We start from the raw sequence: 19,161 nt of genomic DNA on the forward strand, positions 1-19,161 counted from the left end.
AAACTAAAAGCCAGGTAGAACAGCTCTGTCTTGCAGGCCCTGCAGAAAGATGTCAAGTCCCGCAGGGCCCTAGTCTCTTGTGATAGAGCATTCCACCAAGTCGGGGCCAGTACTGAAAAGGCCCTGTCCTTAGTTGAGACCAATCTAAGCACCTAGAGGCTTGGGACCTCCAAAGTGTTGTTATTTGTGGACCTTAAGGTCCTCTGCGGGGCATACCAGGAGAGGCGGTCCCGTAGGTACAAGGTTAAAGTTGTTTAATTTCTATTCTGCTTGCTTAATGGCTGTTCTGGGGAAATTTGTGGAAAGTATTGTGAAAAATAAAATAACCAACCATATAGAGAAAGAAATCTTGCTGATGTAGAAACAGCCTGGCTGCTGTAAGGGCAAATCCTGTCTCACCCACCTAGTAGAGTTCTTTGAGTGTGTTAGCAGGCACATATGAATGGTGGTGATCTGGCTGACCCCTTGGACTTTGAAAAAGCTTTTGACAAGGTATCTCACCAAAGACTCCTAAATAAGCTTGGCAGTCATGAAATAAGAGGTGAAGTTCCTTTATGAACCAGGAATTGGTTAACCAGCAGGAAGAAAGAAATGGACAGTTCTCTGAATGAAGGGATTCAGAAAGTGAAGTCCCTAAGAATCAGTAATGGGACCTGTTCCTTTTAACTAGCTCATAGACAATCTAGAGTTAGAGGTGAGCAGTGAAATGGCCAAGGAAGCTGGTGATACTAAATTGTTCATGGTCACTGTAACAAAGAGAGACCGTGAAGAGCTCCAAATGGGACTCTCCAAATTGAGTGAATTGGTGGTAGAATGGCAAAGGCAATTCAATTTAAACAACTGTAAAGTGATGCATATTGGGGCAAAAAAATATCTTAATTTCACACGTATGCTCATGGAGTCTGAAGTAGCCAGATTTTAGATCATGTATACTGATACTATAAAACTGATCATAAACAAAATTCATTCTTTATTTCCTCAGAGACATGCCAAGTGCCAACTCAAAATAATGAAATATTTTACACAAGTCAATCGGTTTTCTTGTTTGAAGAAATACTTCACTTCAAATGTAAAGATGGGTTTGAAACCATTAAAAAGGCCACAAGTGACCATGCAGTATGCACAGAGAATGGATGGAGTCCAAATCCTGAATGTCTACGTAAGTTATAATTTATCATTGTTTAATTATATAATTACATAACACAGCCTTGATATAATTATATAACACAGCCTTTGTCAATCAAACAAGGTTTGTTTCACTGATGTTTTCTATGTGGTTACATACACAGGCCACTAGTTTATAATCTTTCAGAAGCAAGGCCTCCAATTATCCTAGATATAGGCTTTAGGATTATCTAGTATGTCATAACCAGCAATACTCTGGTTTCTCTTCAGATATTGCTATAACCAGCAATATCCTTTATTTTCTTCAAGTAATTTTCTCCCAGTGATTCCTAACGATTTTACATAACTAAAATACCTCAAGTTGGCATACATCCGTGATCTAATTAATAGTGATCAGTAAGAATATATGTACTCATCTCGGATGTAATAAAGTAAGATGTGAAGCTGGATTTTTAGCAATCTGATTCTGTAGATGAAATTGCTACATATAGGAGTCAGGCAACTTGCTCTGTGTTTAACAATGTGTTTGGCTTGCTCAGAGTTCAGAGAAAACATCTGAGAATAAAATACCCCAACTGAAGCACCTTTTTGCAGTGGTTCCTCCATCCAGGCAGACTGATAAGAATCTTTCACCTGGAATGTAAAGAATGAAGAAAAAACAACAGGAAAGCAAAAAGTTAATGGAATATATCCAAGCTCAGGTTGTTCAAAGAATTCACACCATCTTCTAGATTAAGAGTCGCACCAGCAACTCACCTGAGTGTGCCAGTTGTTGTTGTTGTGAGAAAATAGAATTTGACTTCTTCTAGAGAGATTTTCAGGCACGGAAAGTTTGAAGGTATGAGGAAGGTGGACTCACCCAATAGCTGAGAAACATGGCATACTGTCTTGTTAAAGATTTATTGGTCTCTACTCCCAGGGGGTCAGAGGTTATGCAAGCCTGCAATAAGTTTGATGAACATTTGCAAACATTTTGCTCAGTAGTTTAATTTGAGGCATGTTTGCCTCAAATTAGTTTCAGTAGTTTAATTTGAGGCATTTTGCTCAGTAGTTTAATTTGAGGCATGTTTGTTTTGAAATGCACTTAATTATATTCAATCTGCTTTGCTCAACATTTCCTTTAGCAATACATTGTGATGGTTTCCTTCTGGAGAATGGGCTACTTGACCCTAGAAAGAACCAATATCAGCACAGAGACGTGGTGAAATTTTCCTGCCACGGAAACTACAAAAGAGTTGGGCCTGACTCTGCCCAGTGTTATCATTTTGGATGGTCTCCACAGCCCCCAACATGTAAAGGTATGCATTTTTTTCATAGCTTATACAAAAAGTAAATATTAGTGCGCTTGTTACTCTTAAAAATTTCCTGGCAGCCTTTTTTTTAGTAATGTTTCTTCCAAGTCTTACTTTGGAAGATTTCACTGGCTAGTGTATACATATATACATTTTGTTTAGTGTTGTGTGGTCAGTGGAGTATGGGAAGGAGGTGATGTCGATGGCGCTGTGGTCTCAACCACTAAGCCTCTTGGGCTTGCTAATTGGAAGGTCGGGGGTTCGAATCTGGGGTGAGCAAATTAGCTGCTGGAGTTTGGATTACATGTATAGCAATGGAGGAAGAATCTGTTTTTAACAGATTTATGTAGGGAATTTGCTGGTTCCAACCTGATTGAGATTTGCTCACATTGCCTGCAAATTGCATCTACCAGCCAGTTATGTCCAAGCTGTCTCTGCATTGCTAAGTGTGATGGGATGATTAGCTGCTTGTGCGTAAAATTGTAGTCCCTCAGAGTTTGTGCAACTCCACAAACGTCTGTGTGTGACAGAGCTCCTCAGACATGTCTGCTCTAGTCACTTGCAGATTCTGACAGTGGTTGTTTTCGGAAGCGCTTCCAGCATAAAAGCTCCTTAACGGAAACACGTCTTCGGGACTCGCGGCGTGACAGCTTCCGGCGAGGAATGGGTCTCCCTATGGGAGCTTCTGACACCTCCCCACTGTTCTCGCTGGACGTGTCCCTGAGCCCTCCCTCTTGCTCGCTTTCCCTCAGAGATCCTCCCCTTTCCCTGCTAGTTCCTGCTTTAGCTGCTGCGTCTCTCTCAGCCTCCATGAGACTTTCCTCCAGAGACCCATCTCTCCCCCTGCTGGTCCCTGCTTCAGCTGTTGAGTCCCTCCCAGCCTCCGTGAGCCCTTTCCCCACCTGTTCCTCCGATGGCAGTTCCCTGACATCCACCTCCCCTCCAGGACCCCCTTCACCCCCGCCCGTTCCCTCTCCTCTGGGCGGTGAGGAGGTAAAACCCCAAAAAGAATCCTCTTCATCTTCAGACGTCTTGAACATTTCCCTCCATCGGTCGCCGTTCCAGCTCGCTGAATCCTCCTCCTCCTCGGAATCTGTGAACCCCTCCAACTCTTCCTCTTCGTCGGTGGTGGCAAAGTATTCCCTCCGGAACCTCGCCACAGGCTGAGGTTTATCTGGGAACCTCTGATGAAAGGTTTCTATTAAAACCTCGTCATTGACATCCTCTGCCATGACCCAGGTGTTTTCCGACTCCGGTTCCCCTTCCCACGTTACCAAATACTCTACTTGATCTCCCTTCCACCTGGAATCGAGGATCTCCGCTACATGGTAGCTCTGTTCCCTTTCCTCCATTGCTGGTCCCCGAGTGACCCTCCCTTCTCTGTCCCCTTTATACGGTGACAGCAATGACCTGTGGAAAACTGGGTGCAGCTTCATGTGGTTCGGTAACCGGAGTCTGAAAGCCACTGGGTTGACCTGTTGTGTGACTTCAAATGGGCCCAGTCTTTTGGGTCTTAACTTCTTACAACCCCCTTTGAATGGTAACCCTTGGGTTGACAGCCACACCTGGTCCCCCACCCTAATGGTTTCACCTTCTCTTCTGTTTTTGTCTGCCTGCCTCTTATATTCCTCCTTGGCCCTGTCTAAGTTAAGTTGGAGCTGGCGATGGATCGCTTCCATTTCTTCTACGAACTGTTCGGCAGCTGGAACGCTCCAGTTCTCCCCTTCCCCCCCTGGGAAAGCCCGGGGATGGCACCCGTAATTAGCCAAAAAGGGGCTCATCCTCGTGGACACGTTCTCCGCATTGTTGTAGGCAAATTCCGCCAACGCCAGCTTCTCCACCCAATCATTCTCTCTGTCATTGACATAACACCTCAAATATTGCTGGAGGATGCCATTGGCTCTTTCCGCCTGCCCGTTGGTTTCAGGATGCCGGGCAGTCGAAAAATTGACCTCTACATGCAGTAAGCTCATGAGCTTCCTCCAGAACCTGGAAGTAAATTGTTTCCCTCGGTCTGAAACCACCCTCAAGGGGGCGCCATGCAACCTAAACACATTTTCTACAAACAATTTAGCGGTTTCTTCTGCCGTGACAGCATGTGAGCAGGCTATAAAGTGGGCCATTTTGGTTAACAGGTCTACCACAACCATGATGGCTGTTTTCCCTCTGGACTTTGGCAGATCAGTCATGAAATCTATTGCCACTGCTTCCCATGGTCTTTCAGGTGTGGGTAGCGGTTCTAATGAACCCTGCTGGTGCCCGCCTCTCCCCCTTGGCTCGCTGGCATTGGTCACACCCTCTCACATACTCCCGCACATCTTCCCTGACCTTGGGCCACCAAAATTCCCTGGTAACCAGCCACATGGTTTTGTGTTGCCCAAAATGCCCTGCTGTGGGGCTATCGTGCAGTTGCTTGAGTACCTTCTCCCTCAAATCACCTTCAGGTATATATAACGCTCCCTTGTAATACAACGCCCTGTTTCTCTCCTCAAAACCCCCGGGTTTATCTCCCTCCCTCCTGAGACCCCTGAGTTTGTCCTGGGCGTATTCATCATGCACCGTTCCCTCTACCAGTTCCCTTTGCCCCACCAATGCTGCCCCACACACCCAGCGGTCCTCTGGAATGACATGTCTTTCTTCGGGTGCTCCCTCCCCCTCCAAATATTCAGGTTTGCGTGAGAGAGCGTCCACCCTAACGTTCTCTGGGCCTGGCACGTAACAAATCTCAAAGTTAAATTTGGAGAACTCCTGGGCCCATCTCAACTGCCGTTGGTTGAGCACTCGTGCCGTTCTCCAATACTCTAGGTTCTTGTGGTCAGTGCACACTTGCACCTTATGTTGTGCGCCAATTAGCAGGTGCCTCCATCTCCAGAAAGCCTCATGAATAGCAAGAAGTTCTCGGTCGTACACCGTGTAGTTCCTCTCGGATTTGTTCAGCTTTCGCGAAAAAAAGGCACACGGTCTCCACTCTGACTCCTCCTTCCCTGGCTGCAGAAGAAGCACCGCCCCTATGGCTCTGTCTGATGCGTCTGTTTCGACTCTCATCTTTTTTTGTAAATCCACATGCAGAAGTTGTCCTTCAGAGGCGAAGGCCCTTTTCAGTTCCTCAAAAGCTCGCTCCGCCTCCTCAGTCCAAACAAATTTCTTCTTACTGCTGAGACAGTCCGTAATGGGCGCCGTCAGGTGTGCAAAGTTTCGGATGAACTTACGATAAAAGTTCCCAAACCCTAGGAACCTCTGCACATCCTTCTTGGTTTTGGGTGTTTTCCATTCCAGCACTGCCTGGACCTTGCCGGGATCCATGGCCAATCCCTTGTCTGACAGACGGTATCCCAGGAATTCCACCTCCTTGGTATGAAACTGACACTTCTCCAGTTTCACCCACAGCCTGTTGGCTTGCAGCCTGCTCAACACTTCTCTGACGTCTCTCACATGCTGCTCCTCATTCTCAGAATACACCAACAGGTCATCTATGAAGGCTGCACAATTCTTGTAAAGCAAAGGCCCCAGTACGTGGTTCATAAACGATTGGAAGCACGCCGAGCCTGCTTGTAAGCCAAATGGCATAACGAGATATTCAAATGCCCCCAAAGGGGTGAACATGGTGGTTTTCCATTCATCCCCTTTCCTTATACGTATCAGGTTGTATGCCCCCCTTAGGTCCAGCTTTGTAAAAATCTTTCCCTTCCGCACCCTGGTCAAAATGTCGTCAATCCTGGGCATAGGGAAAGCCAAGGGTTCTGACACTGTGTTTAACGCCCTGAAGTCACACACAAGTCTCGGCTTGTCCGTGTTTTTTTTATCCACAAAAAACACTGGGCTACCTCCCACTGCTTTGGACTCTCTGATGAAGCCTCTCTTCAGGTTCTTGTCAATGAACTCTCTTAGCTCCTGCATTTCTCTGTCTGACATGGCATACAACTTGCCTACAGGAAGCTGTGCCCCAGGGATTAAATTGATTTGACAGTCAAAGGGTCTATGCGGGGGTAGTTGGTCAGCTTCCTTCTCGCTGAACACTACGCTGAGATCTGCGTATTGTGGTGGTACCTTCACTTTCTCCATTACTTCCGTCCCTGCTAGGGTGGCTTGGGCCCCTGCTGAACCCTTTCCCCCTTTGCAGTGTTCTAAGCAATGTGCTGAACCAAAGGAAACCACTCTCTGATGCCAGCCCACCAGCGGATCATGTAACGCTAGCCAGCTCATCCCCAAAATAATAGGAGCTCCTCCCAAGGTGGCCACATTAAACGCTATCAGTTCTGTGTGCCTTGCCACCTTCATTATCATTGGGACGGTCTGCAAGCTGACTTCTCCTCCAAACAACTCCCTGCCATCGATCATGGTCACCTGCAGGGGGTTGCTTAAAGGGATAGTCTGTATCTGGTGTTCAGCTGCAAACTCTTTGCTCATGAAATTGCAGGAGCTGCCTGAGTCCAACAGCGCCTTTATCTTTAGGGGGTGTCCATTTTGCAGCTCTAGCGACACTTCTATCACTAGGGCAGGTTTAGGAGCTTCTGGCATGGGCACTTTCACTGCTCTTTGGCCTGGCTGCTGTGCCCCGACTGTGGCAACCAGGTGTTGGCTTTTACCTGCTCCGGTTTTTCCTCCTCTCTTCCCTCAACAGCTCCCACCATCCCTTGCCATTCCTTCCTCTGGGGGCAGACTCTGGCAAAGTGACCTGGCTGTTGGCAGAGATAGCATTTCCGGGCGCCTTTTCCCTCCTTCTTTCCCCCCTCACTGGGCTTTGAAACTGCGCACGTGCGCGCTGTTCCGATTCCATCGGCTCTGCCGGCGGGAAAGTTGTCTCTGGAATGTCTGGAATGCGGAACTCCTTCCAACGTTCCCCCTTCTCTTCCCGCCTCTCCAAAGCTCTCGCCTCCTGGCGCGCTCCTATGGTCAGCGCAGATTTAGTCAGCTGATCCATAGAATCCGCCCTAGGACCCCGGGAAAGTTCGTCTTTCACAGCCGAAGCAAGGCCTTCTTCAAATAGCATTTGAATGGGTGCCGCCGATAAGTCCCACCCCAATCTGTGAACCAGCATGGTGAACTCAGTCCAGTACTCACAGACAGATCGGCTTCCCTGCTTGCAAGCCATTAGCTGTCTGCGCACCACTCCCTCCTCAATATCGCTGGAAAACATGAGATCCATTGCACGAAAGAACTTCATGGTGTCCTTTAGGACGTCATTATGCGTTGCCATCAGGGGTCTAACCCAGTCCCTCGCCCCCCTTTCAAGATGCCCAATCACAAAAGCCACTTGCGATTCCTCATCAGGGAATTCATCAAACTGCACATTGAGGGCATATTGCATCTCTGTTCTAAAGGCATGGTAGTCCTTGGGGTCCCCCCCAAACTTCTGCACCAATCCTGGTACCTTTCTGGTGAACTGGGTGGCTCTCCCCTTCTTGTCTGCATCCTGAGCCCTTCTCTCCTCAAGCCTCGCCGTCTGCAGCGCCAGTTGGATTTCCAACACTCGGTACCTTTCTTCCAAGCTTGGACCCGCTCCAACTCCTGCTTCTCCGGTTCCGGCTGGGTCGCTCATGATGCCTTCTCCTGCACAGGCAGCTTACAGAGACTGTCGGAATGCTGTGATGGGATGATTAGCTGCTTGTGCGTAAAATCGTAGTCCCTCAGAGTTTGTGCAACTCCACAAATGTCTGTGTGTGACAGAGCTCCTCAGACATGTCTGCTCTAGTCACTTGCAGATTCCCACAGTGGTTGTTTTCGGAAGCGCTTCCAGCATAAAAGCTCCTTAACGGAAACACGTCTTCGGGACTCGCGGCGTGACAGCTTCCGGCGAGGAATGGGTCTCCCTATGGGAGCTTCTGACACCTCCCCACTGTTCTCGCTGGACGTGTCCCTGAGCCCTTCCTCTTGCTCGCTTTCCCTCAGAGATCCTCCCCTTTCCCTGCTAGTTCCTGCTTTAGCTGCTGCGTCTCTCTCAGCCTCCATGAGACTTTCCTCCAGAGACCCATCTCTCCCCCTGCTGGTCCCTGCTTCAGCTGTTGAGTCCCTCCCAGCCTCCGTGAGCCCTCTCCCCACCTGTTCCTCCGATGGCAGTTCCCTGACACTAAGTTTTGAAAGAGAAAGAAAATGCCTGAAATGAAATGAAACACAAAATTATATGGGAAAATATGGTATGTTATACATGCAATATACTCCGTTATATAGTTCCATTTGATACAGGTAAATTTCATCATATGCAGGGGTTACATTCCTTGCTACCATAAGCAAAATTATGTAAAGCAGGAGTAGCCCCAGAATGGCCCTGTGTGAGCATCCCTACCTATCTGTAGCTGGGGGGGGGGGTTCATTCAGCAACATGGCAACCATTTCCCCCTGGCTTCCTCTACGCAGTTATTGGTAATGGGTGAAACTAGGAGCTACATGAGTAGTGTTGATCATTTGAGTCTTTCCCACATAAATGACACCATCCATTCCACACAACTGGCTGGAACTCAGCGCATCCAACATCATTTCATAATTATGAAAATTCTATGTGGAAGGGTGTGCTGTCTAGACTTATTTTGAGTCAACAGATACAAGACTGAAGTGATGCTCTCTTACTTCCAGCACAAGTCGATCCTTGTCAGCCACCACCCAGCATTTTGGATGGCAGTATTAGCGGTGACCTTCAGGAAGAATATGAACATGGAGAAAAGGTGGAATACAAGTGTAATTTTGGATTTACAATGATTGGATCAAAGTTGATTGAGTGTTTGGATGGACAGTGGACATCTTTACCACTCTGCAAAGGTAAATTACAGATGCAACTAAGGCATGTTCACAGAGCAAATGCTATGTGCAGATAAAACTGTTTTTGTTAACTCAGCAAAGTCCACCATGTGCATATATTCCACTAGGATTTCTTTTCTATTTATATGCTGGAATTTTCTGTCCCAGAAGTTTCCCAAGTTGCAGGAGAAGAAAAAGGTCTGCCAAAGGGAAAGTGGAGCGTAACATTTGATGTCTCCATATGAAGCAGAATCAGACCATCTTAAGTGTCTTCATGCTTTGCTTTATCATTGAAATGCTATGTTTACCCAAATGTGGTATAAAAGAAGATATTTCTAAATTCCAGTCTTAAGTTTCCAATGCTTGGGACTGGAAATAAGATCAAAATGGAACAGAGAAAAATAACAACAAATCAATGCTCATTTATTAAGAATGAAGTTAAAATCATACAAGCCATAATAATATCAAAGTCTGCCTCTTCATTCTACTTCTGCAATATATACTGATGAGCTGAAAAATAAAGAGCTGTGTCAGGGAAGAGTTAGAAGTTTCCAGTTTCTCAGAGGGAGAAAGCATTCCCCAAGGGGGGAAGGAGAGCAGTGAATCTAATAGAAGAGAGCGAGAGGAACAACAGGGAGGGACTGTTCCCAGGAAAGGCAAGGGTTCAGTTCTAGCTCAGATTCAGAGGAGGGGAGATACAAGCCAGCTCTAGCCAGGAGGTTAGAAAAAAGAGCGGGAAAGCGAAGGGAAGGGTGCGTTCGCCATTTTGAGAGTGGCTGGTCATGGAGAAGCAGAGCTCAGAAGGTATCTGAAAGAAGTGACTCTGCGGAATAATCGTTAAGAACCGTTTATAAGATTGTTTTGTTAATACGCAATAAAAAGTTTTATAAAAGAACAAGAAGCGTTTGTGTGGTGATCTGAAGAGGACAACGACCAGTCCTGATAAGCTTCCCTTGGCATTTTTTATCTGGCGTGTAGGAGAGGCTGAAGAGAATGAGCAGCCAAAACAACTGGGGACTGAGATGATCGTTTTAAGAAAATAAAGAACTCATGTTTTGTTTCACATCATTTCCTTCTGTTTTCAACAGAGGAACCCAGAGCTTGTGAAGTACCTCCAAATATTAGAAATGGACGCCCTGCCAGTGTTGACTCAGATAGATATCTGCATGGCGAAACTGTGGCATATGAATGTAATGGAGGTTTTTTCATTGTTGGAACTAAAGAAGCTGTGTGTCTGCATGGGCAGTGGGAGTTACCATTATGTGCTGGTAAGCTATTATTATTGTTTATTGAATTTATATATCACCCTACACCCAGGAGTCTCAGGGCGGTTCGCAGAATAAAATCAATATATAAAACCACAAAATACATAATAAAAACAGAAACAACAAGCCAATAGCCCCCCCCCCCAAATAAACCAGAAGGGTAAATCAGATCAACGAAAGGCCTGGTTAAAAAGGAACGTTTTTGCCTGGTGCCTTAACAGTGTATCATTAAGGCGCCAGGCAAACTTCCCTGGGGAGAGCATTCCACAGACGGGGAGCCACTGCAGAGAAGGCCCATTGTTGTGTTGTCACCCTCTGGACCTCTCAAGGAGGAGGTACATAAAGGGGGCCCACAGAAGATGATCTTAGGTAGGTTCATAGGGGAAGAGGCGGTCCTTGAGGTATTGTGGTCCTGAGCCGTTTAAGGCTTTATAGGTCAAAACCAGCACTTTGAATTGAGCCCGGAAACTAATTGGTAGCCAGTGCGGTTGAACCAGGATCTGTGTAATATGCTCAAACAGCCTTGCTCCAGCCTGGCCACTGAATTCTGACCAGCTGATGTTTCCAAACCATCTTCAGAGGCAGCCCTACATATAACACATTGCCGTAATCTAACCTTGAGGTTACCAGAGCATAAACAAGAGTAGTTAGGCTATCCCTGTCCAGATAGGGGAGTAGCTGGGCCACCAGCCGAAGCTGATGGAAGGCACTCTGGGCTACCTGAGCCTTGAGCGACAGCAAAGGATCCAGGAGTACCCCCAAGCTACGACCCTGCTCCTTCAGAGGAAGTGTAACCCCATCAAGAGCAGGCGACCTCCCACCTATCTGGTCTAGGAAACCACCCACTAACAGTAGCTCAGTCTTATCTAGATTGAGCTTCAGTTTGTTGGTTCTCATCCAGTCCATTACCAAGGCAAGACACTGGTCCAGCACTTCCACTGCCTCACCTGGAGATGTAAAGGAGAAATAGAGCTGAGTGTCAAGCAAATTACAAATAAATGCAACTCATATTTATATAGACACTTGTCATATTTAATTGCCATTTATTAACATAAGAACCATGAACCTGGGTAAGTTGGATGTGGTCAAAAATGAGATGGCAAGAATAAATATTGACATCCTGGGCATCAGTGCGCTAAAATGGACGGGAATGGGCGAATTCAGTTCGGATGACTATCATATCTACTACTGTGGGCAAGAAACCCGTAAGAGAAATGGAGTGGCCCTCATAGTCAACAAAAGAGTGGCAAAAGCTGTACTGGGATGCAGTCTCAAAAATGATAGAATGATCTCGATACGAATCCAAGGCAGACCTTTTAACATCACAGTAATCCAAGTTTATGCACCAACTACTGGTGCTGAAGAAACTGAAATTGACCAATTCTATGAAGACTTACAAGACCTTATAGAAGTGACACCAAAGAAGGATGTTCTGCTCATTATAGGGGATTGGAATGCTAAAGTAGGGAATCAAGAGATAAAAGGAACAACTGGCAAGTTTGGCCTTGGAGATCAAAACGAAGCAGGGCAAAGGCTAATAGAGTTCTGTCAAGAGAACAAGCTGGTCATCACAAACACGCTTTTCCAACAACACAAGAGACGACTCTACACATGGACATCCCCAGATGGGCAACATCGAAATCAGATTGATTATATTCTCTGCAGCCAAAGATGGAGAAGCTCTATACAGTCAGCAAAAACAAGACCTGGAGCTGACTGTGGCTCAGATCATCAGCTCCTTATAGCAAAATTCAAGCTTAAACTGAAGAAAGTAGGAAAAACCATTGGACAGGTAAGATACAATCTAAACCAAATCCCTTATGAATACACAGTGGAAGTGAGGAACAGGTTTAAGGATTTAGATTTGCTGGACAGAGTGCCTGAAGAACTATGGGTGGAGGCTCGCAACATTATACAGGAGGCAGCAACTAAAACCATCCCAATGAAAAAGAAATGCAAGAAAGCAAAGTGGCTGTCCAACGAGGCCTTACAAATAGCGGGGGAGAGAAGGCAAGCAAAATGCGAGGGAGATAGTGAAAGATACAGGAAATTGAATGCAGATTTCCAAAGAATAGCAAGGAGAGACAAGAAGGCCTTCTTAAACGAGCAATGCAAAGAAATAGAGGAAAGCAACAGAATGGGAAGAACCAGAGATCTGTTCAAGAAAATCGGAAATATGAAAGGAACATTTCTTACAAAGATTACCATAATAAAGGACAAAAGTGGTAAAGATCTAACTGAAGCAGAAGACATCAAGAAGAGGTGGCAAGAATACACAGAGGAATTATACCAGAAAGATATGGATGTCTCGTACACCCCAGGTAGTGTGGTTGCTGACCTTGAGCCAGACATCCTGGAGAGTGAAGTCAAATGGGCCTTAGAAAGCACTGCAAATAACAAGGCCAGTGGAAGTGATGGTATTCCAGCTGAACTGTTTAAAATTTTAAAAGATGATGCTGTTAAGGTGCTACACTCAATATGCCAGCAAGTTTGGAAAACTCAGCAGTGGCCAGAGGATTGGAGAAGATCAGTCTACATCCCAATCCCAAAGAAGGGAAGTGCCAAAGAGTGCTCCAACTACCGCACAATTTCACTCATTTCACATGCTAGCAAGGTTATGCTTAAAATTCTACAAGGCAGGCTCAAGCAGTATGTGGACCGAGAACTCCCAGAAGTGCAAGCTGGATTTAGAAGAGGCAGAGGAACCAGAGACCAAATTGCAAACATGCGCTGGATTATGGAGAAAGCTAGAGAGTTCCAGAAAGACATCTACTTCTGCTTCATTGACTATGCAAAAGCCTTTGACTGTGTTGACCACAGCAAACTATGGCAAGTTCTTAAAGAAATGGGAGTGCCTGATCACCTCATCTGTCTCCTGCGAAATCTCTATGTGGGACAAGAAGCTACAGTTAGAACTGGATATGGAACAACTGATTGGTTCCAAATTGGGAAAGGAGTACGGCAAGGCTGTATATTGTCTCCCTGCTTATTTAACTTATATGCAGAATTCATCATGCGAAAGGCTGGGCTGGATGAATCCCAAGCCGGAATTAAGATTGCCGAAAGAAATATCAACAACCTCAGATATGCAGATGACACAACCTTGATGGCAGAAAGTGAAGAGGAATTAAAGAACCTTTTAATGAGGGTGAAAGAGGAGAGTGCAAAATATGGTCTGAAGCTCAACATCAAAAAAACGAAGATCATGGCCACTGGGCCCATCACCTCCTGGCAAATAGATGGGGAAGAAATGGAGGCAGTGAGAGATTTTACTTTCTTGGGCTCCATGATCAGTGCAGATGGTGACAGCAGTCACGAAATTAAAAGACGCCTGCTCCTTGGGAGAAAGGCGATGGCAAACCTAGACAACATCTTAAAAAGCAGAGACATCACCTTGCCAACAAAGGTCTGTATAGTAAAAGCCATGGTTTTCCCAGTAGTGATGTATGGAAGTGAGAGCTGGACCATAAAGAAGGCTGATCGCCGAAGAATTGATGCTTTTGAATTATGGTGCTGGAGGAGACTCTTGAGAGTCCCATGGACTGCAAGAAGATCAAACCTCTCCATTCTGAAGGAAATCAGCCCTGAGTGCTCACTGGAAGGACAGATCGTGAAGCTGAGGCTCCAATACTTTGGCCACCTCATGAGAAGAGAAGACTCCCTGGAAAAGACCCTGATGTTGGGAAAGATGGAGGGCACAAGGAGAAGGGGACGACAGAGAATGAGATGGTTGGATGGTGTTCTTGAAGCTACTAGCATGAGTTTGATCAAACTGCGGGAGGCAGTGGAGGACAGAAGTGCCTGGCGTGCTCTGGTCCATGGGGTCACGAAGAGTCGGACACGACTAAACGACTAAACAACAAAAAACATAAGCAATTACATGCTTGTGATCCATTGGACAGGAAATTAGACCTACTGCCAGGAGACCTCTGCCACAGACATACTTTGTGGTCTTAATCAAGTCTGTTACTACTTCTTCACCTCAGCTGCCCTATAAAAAATGGCAATAATTATGATTTCTCCTCCAGAACTGCTGCAAGGATTGACTGCAATAAAGACTGAAAGGCGTATTGGAAAATAGACGTGCATGAAAAATACCAGTGAGATTTTCTAGTTGACTAACTCTATTTGATTGTGATTTGCTAACAAACAACTTTACTTCAACAACATTTGAATTGTTAGATGTTGCAGCAAAATGTAGACGTCCACAGAATGCAGAGTTTGTACCAATTGCTTCTCTGGAGAAAAAGTTTATGAACAACAACGTTGTAACCTACATCTGTGGTTCCAATCAACATAAAACAAAATGTGTTAATGGAAAATGGTCACCTGAGCCAGAATGCATAGGCACAGTTTTGCATGCTATATACAAATGCATGGTTTCTCAACTTGAGTGACAGATGTGGCCACTGGAAGCAAGAGTGGGACAGACCTGTTCAGGAGTGCCTTCCTGGGTAGACTAGACTCATCTCCTTTGGAAACATCACATAAAGCTTCCTTTAAGATTGCATGAATTCTGCATGCCTTATGTACTCGGCTGGTGTGAGATCAGGATATTAGTTTATCCACTTCAGGAGCAGAAGCATTGCTGCCACATGGGAAAGGCAATCATTCGACCTAAGGACAGAATTAGCAGCTTGCAAAGCAGTCACTACAGGCTGTTGGTTCTTGCAAATAGAGGCACAGGGTACATTTTCCCTTCTGCATCCCTGTCTGAGAGCACCATCCCTGGAGGTCAACTTAACTGTGGTGCCCAGGATTCAGAAACACATAAAACTGGATTGGGTGGCATATCTTGCTACTTTCTCAAGAGTGACCTTCCGGTAGCTTTATAATAGTAAAATCTGGGTTGAGTTCGCATGTCAGATTTAGGTTGCAAGCAAGAACCTTTTTGGTATACCACAAGCGTGCAAACCTGAACTGAACCATACACAGCTTAAAACACTGCAATAGAGGAAGGGTAGCATGCAAATATAAATTTCAGGAGTGGCAGCAACTCTCCACACTTCTGTAGACAGACACCTCACCTGCACTGAGTTTTGGAGAGCCTGATGAGGCAACATGGGGATCTCACTGGAACTAAAGTGGAGAAGTTCTGCTTCTCTTGCAGGTTTACCAGGCAGCTCTTTGCTTCAAGACCAATGCAACTAACTCATTGCAACACTGAATCCATTCAAGGGATAAGGAGGTTTGACTAGATGCTCACTTTTCATAGTTTCCTTGCATAACTTTATATCATTGAATTCTAATGGACTTTTATTTCTTTATTAAAGCATTCTGTCCACCACCACCTCAGCTTCCCAATGCCATTGACATAACTGATACGAGAAACTATAAGAGTGGTGAGGAGATAAGCTTCAGGTGTCAGGAGAACTTCTTTCTTCAAGGGCCACAAAAAATAAAATGTGACAATGGAAAGTGGCAAATCCCACCACGCTGTTTAGGTTAGTATGATCTTCCTTTCATATTTCCCTTTTTTGTTTTCAAGAAGTCAGAGAATTGAGGGTGGTGGTGTGTGATTTATAATCTAAAGAAGCACAACTTTTTAAAAATGAAAAGAAACTAGAAAATATAAATGACAATGTGGCCTCAAAATGGCAATTCCTCTCTCAAATTATTCTAAGGACACACTTACACTTTGGAACCTACTCATACAGAAGACATTGATAGCCACCAAGTTAGATGGCTTGAAAAGAGGACTGGAGAAATTAATGGAGAAGGCCATTGATGTCTATGCTTTGCATATACCAGTTGCTGCAGATCACAGGAAGAGAGACTGCTCTTATGCTCAGATCAGGCTTGTAGGTCTCCAACAGACATTTGCTGCCCACTTGAAGAACAGAACGCTGGCCTAGAAGGGCCATTGACCCATCAGGCTCTTCTTATGTTCTTCTTATTTAATAATGGGGATTCAAACCAGGGTTGTGGGTGTTGCTGTGGTCTAAACCGTTGCTCTGCCCATCTCCTGCCAACCTAGCAGTTCAAAAGCATGCCAGTGCAAGTAGATAAATAGGTACTGCTGTGGCGGGAAGGTAAACGGCGTTTCCGTGCACTCTGGTTTCTGTCACGGTGTTCCATTGTGCCAGAAGTGGTTTAATCATGCTGGCCACATGACCCGGAAAGCTGTCTGTGGGCAAACACTGGATCCCTTGGCCTGAAAGCGAGATGAGCGCCGCAACCCATCTAGGGGTCCTTTACCTTTTTTATAAATAGTAATGCACTTGTGAGGTAATAAAGATGCTTATTCAATAGATCAGTGGTTCCCAAACTCTGCTGCATGGAGAACTTGGTGCTCCACAAAGCATTTCCAAGTGCTCTGAAAAGAGATTGGAAAGGAAAATAAATAAATATGTTTCTTTGGCATAAGGGTGGAGATAGTGCTCCATGGTGAATTTCTCTCCAATAAGTTTGGGAGCCGCTCAATAGAATGGCAGGAATTAGATGTAACACGAATGGCAGCTGATGCCATAAGGAGCAACCAAGTGTCTTACACTCTTCCCCTGTTGTCCCCTACACAGCTGATGAAGCAAAATATATGATGTGATCTGATTGATTGATTGATTGATGATTGATTGACTGTATATCCCACTCTTCTTTGCATACCCAGACAGAACAATCAATCAATCAATCAATCAATCAATAATTTTCTTGTTTTTACCATGCCCATCTGGCTGGGTTTCCCTAGCCACTCTAGGCAACTTCCAAGAGAATATTAAAAACACGATAAAATATCAAACATTAAGAACTTCCCTAAACAGGGCTGCCTTCAGATGTCTTCTAAGCAACCACTCACAGATTATGCATTTTAATAAAGTTGTGGCCAAAATTATGCCAAAAACCTTAAACAAAAATTATGTGTGATTTGTGAATTATTTTGAGGGGTGGCTTGGGGACCTCCACACACAAACCGACTTTGAATTGGCTGCCTCTGAAACTTTCTACCAGATGAAAAAGGAGGGAGCAGTTCTGCATATAAAACACTCTGGAAATGTTTTTATGCCATTTAATTGTATTCATGAAGACCGCATGTTATATAACTCCCTTTCCAGATTCAAGATGTGGAGACCCCCCTGCAATTGCCCATGGTGAGGTAAATAATAGATCCCAGAGAAAGTATCTTTCTGGTGAAAGTGTGGAGTATCATTGCCATGAAGGTTTTGAACTTGGCGAATCAAGTACTTCAACATGCGAAAATAGGGAGTGGTCCCCACCACCAACTTGCAGAGGTAAGAAAATACATTTATGATATAATAATAATTTATTATTTATACTCCACCCATCTGGCTGTGTTTCCCCAGCCACTCTGGGCAGCTCTCAACAGAATATTAAAAACACGATAAAACATCAAACATTAAAAACTTCCCTAAACAGGGTTGCCTTCAGATGTCTTCTAAAAGTCAGATAGTTGTTTATTTCCTAGACCCTCAGAGCTGGACCTCAGCTTCCATTCAAAAGTGGAGGGGTAACTATATATCCAATGAAGAGCTTTCAATGAGACTTCAGTCTTGTTCCATCAAGACTATGCATGGAAGACATTTTGCCAAACCTATCGAAATTGTGACATTGCCTCACGTGAAGTGTCCTGCCAACCAGCAAACATTCAGAGTTTTGAAATATTCTCCCTCTTGCAGAATTGAGGGTAATTCAACTTGCAGTCTAACATTTTGTTGCTTTAATATTTCAACCATGACCTTGCTTTTGGTTTTGGGCAGCACTTGAATGTCTCAGAAACTTTTCAGGGGCTTCTCAGTGAGAAGCTAGTCTACTGGCTTACCATCCCTAGTCAGAACAGACAAGCATCTGTGAAGGAAAACTTGATCGATAGAACCTGATCCGCATTTACTGGTTTCCCCCTGTAATGCACAGCAGCAAAAGGCATAATGTGTATTATGGGCTGCACTGTAAGATTATATGGGGCAGTGGCAAAACCCAACAGGTACAGCCAGTGCTTATTTTCTAAGAAAATGTTTAGGGGTACTCTCATTTTGACTCAAGAAAATCACCATTTTATAGTTCAGATTGGGGAAAATAAATACAGTAAATGGACAAAAGTACAAAGATTCACAAAATGTTTAGGGGTATGCGTACCCCAGGGAAAAAAGCACTGGGTATAGCCACTGTCCTGCTTAAACTGATAATGTGCTTTAGGTTGTGACTCCAGAATCCTGCAGTATTTAGGATTTCTTTGGGAGTCAAATTGAAACTTGAGAGCAGGCAATTAGGAAGGTGGTATAAAAGTTTGAAAACCTCTGCACTAAGGACCTGGCCAGACTTAAACATGTATCTAAATTCTGTAGATTGGCCATAGCAGACATATTAAATTACTAAACCATCTGTTTTCTTTCCCGGTAATATTTATGTTCTTCAACATTTAACCCATTGTGAATTTCTCTGATTACTGATCCCTCTCCCCACTTTCTGCCTGTCTTCATATCTCACTCGGGGGGGGGGGCAACCAACAACACACAACTCCCTTCAGCCTTTGAAATGCAGCTTTGTTCAGTACAGTGGTGCCCCGCAAGACGAATGCCTCGCAAGACGGAAAACTCGCTAGACGAAAGAGTTTTCCGTTTTGGAGGTGCTTCGCAAAACAAATCTCCTATGGGCTTGCTTCGCAAGACGAAAATGTCTTGCGAGTTCCTGCTGTTTTTTTTCCTCCCCCCTTTTTCTAAGCCGCTAAGCCGCTTATCAGCTGATCCGATAAGCCGATAAGCCGCTAAAAGCCGCTAATAGCGCTAATAGCGCTA

At 45.0% G+C, this 19,161-nt stretch overlaps 1 protein-coding gene across 4 annotated transcripts in view; it reads left to right on the forward strand.

The window, feature by feature from the left end:
* The window catches only part of LOC310708428 (complement factor H-like), an 80,200-nt gene that overhangs the window by 45,289 nt on the left and 15,750 nt on the right, over window positions 1–19,161 (forward strand). For all 4 annotated transcript variants that reach the window (XM_083506748.1, XM_083506746.1, XM_083506745.1 and 1 more), the window contains 6 exons: window positions 983–1,159; window positions 2,250–2,423; window positions 8,988–9,170; window positions 10,238–10,417; window positions 15,688–15,858; window positions 17,464–17,640. In XM_083506748.1, the coding sequence (XP_083362874.1) occupies window positions 983–1,159; window positions 2,250–2,423; window positions 8,988–9,170; window positions 10,238–10,417; window positions 15,688–15,858; window positions 17,464–17,640 (1,062 nt within the window). The remainder of the gene's footprint in view (window positions 1–982; window positions 1,160–2,249; window positions 2,424–8,987; window positions 9,171–10,237; window positions 10,418–15,687; window positions 15,859–17,463; window positions 17,641–19,161) is intronic.

This window comes from Podarcis liolepis (assembly GCF_965112155.1).
Source record: "Podarcis liolepis genome assembly, chromosome: 6".
Classification (NCBI taxonomy): Eukaryota; Metazoa; Chordata; class Lepidosauria; order Squamata; family Lacertidae; genus Podarcis; species Podarcis liolepis.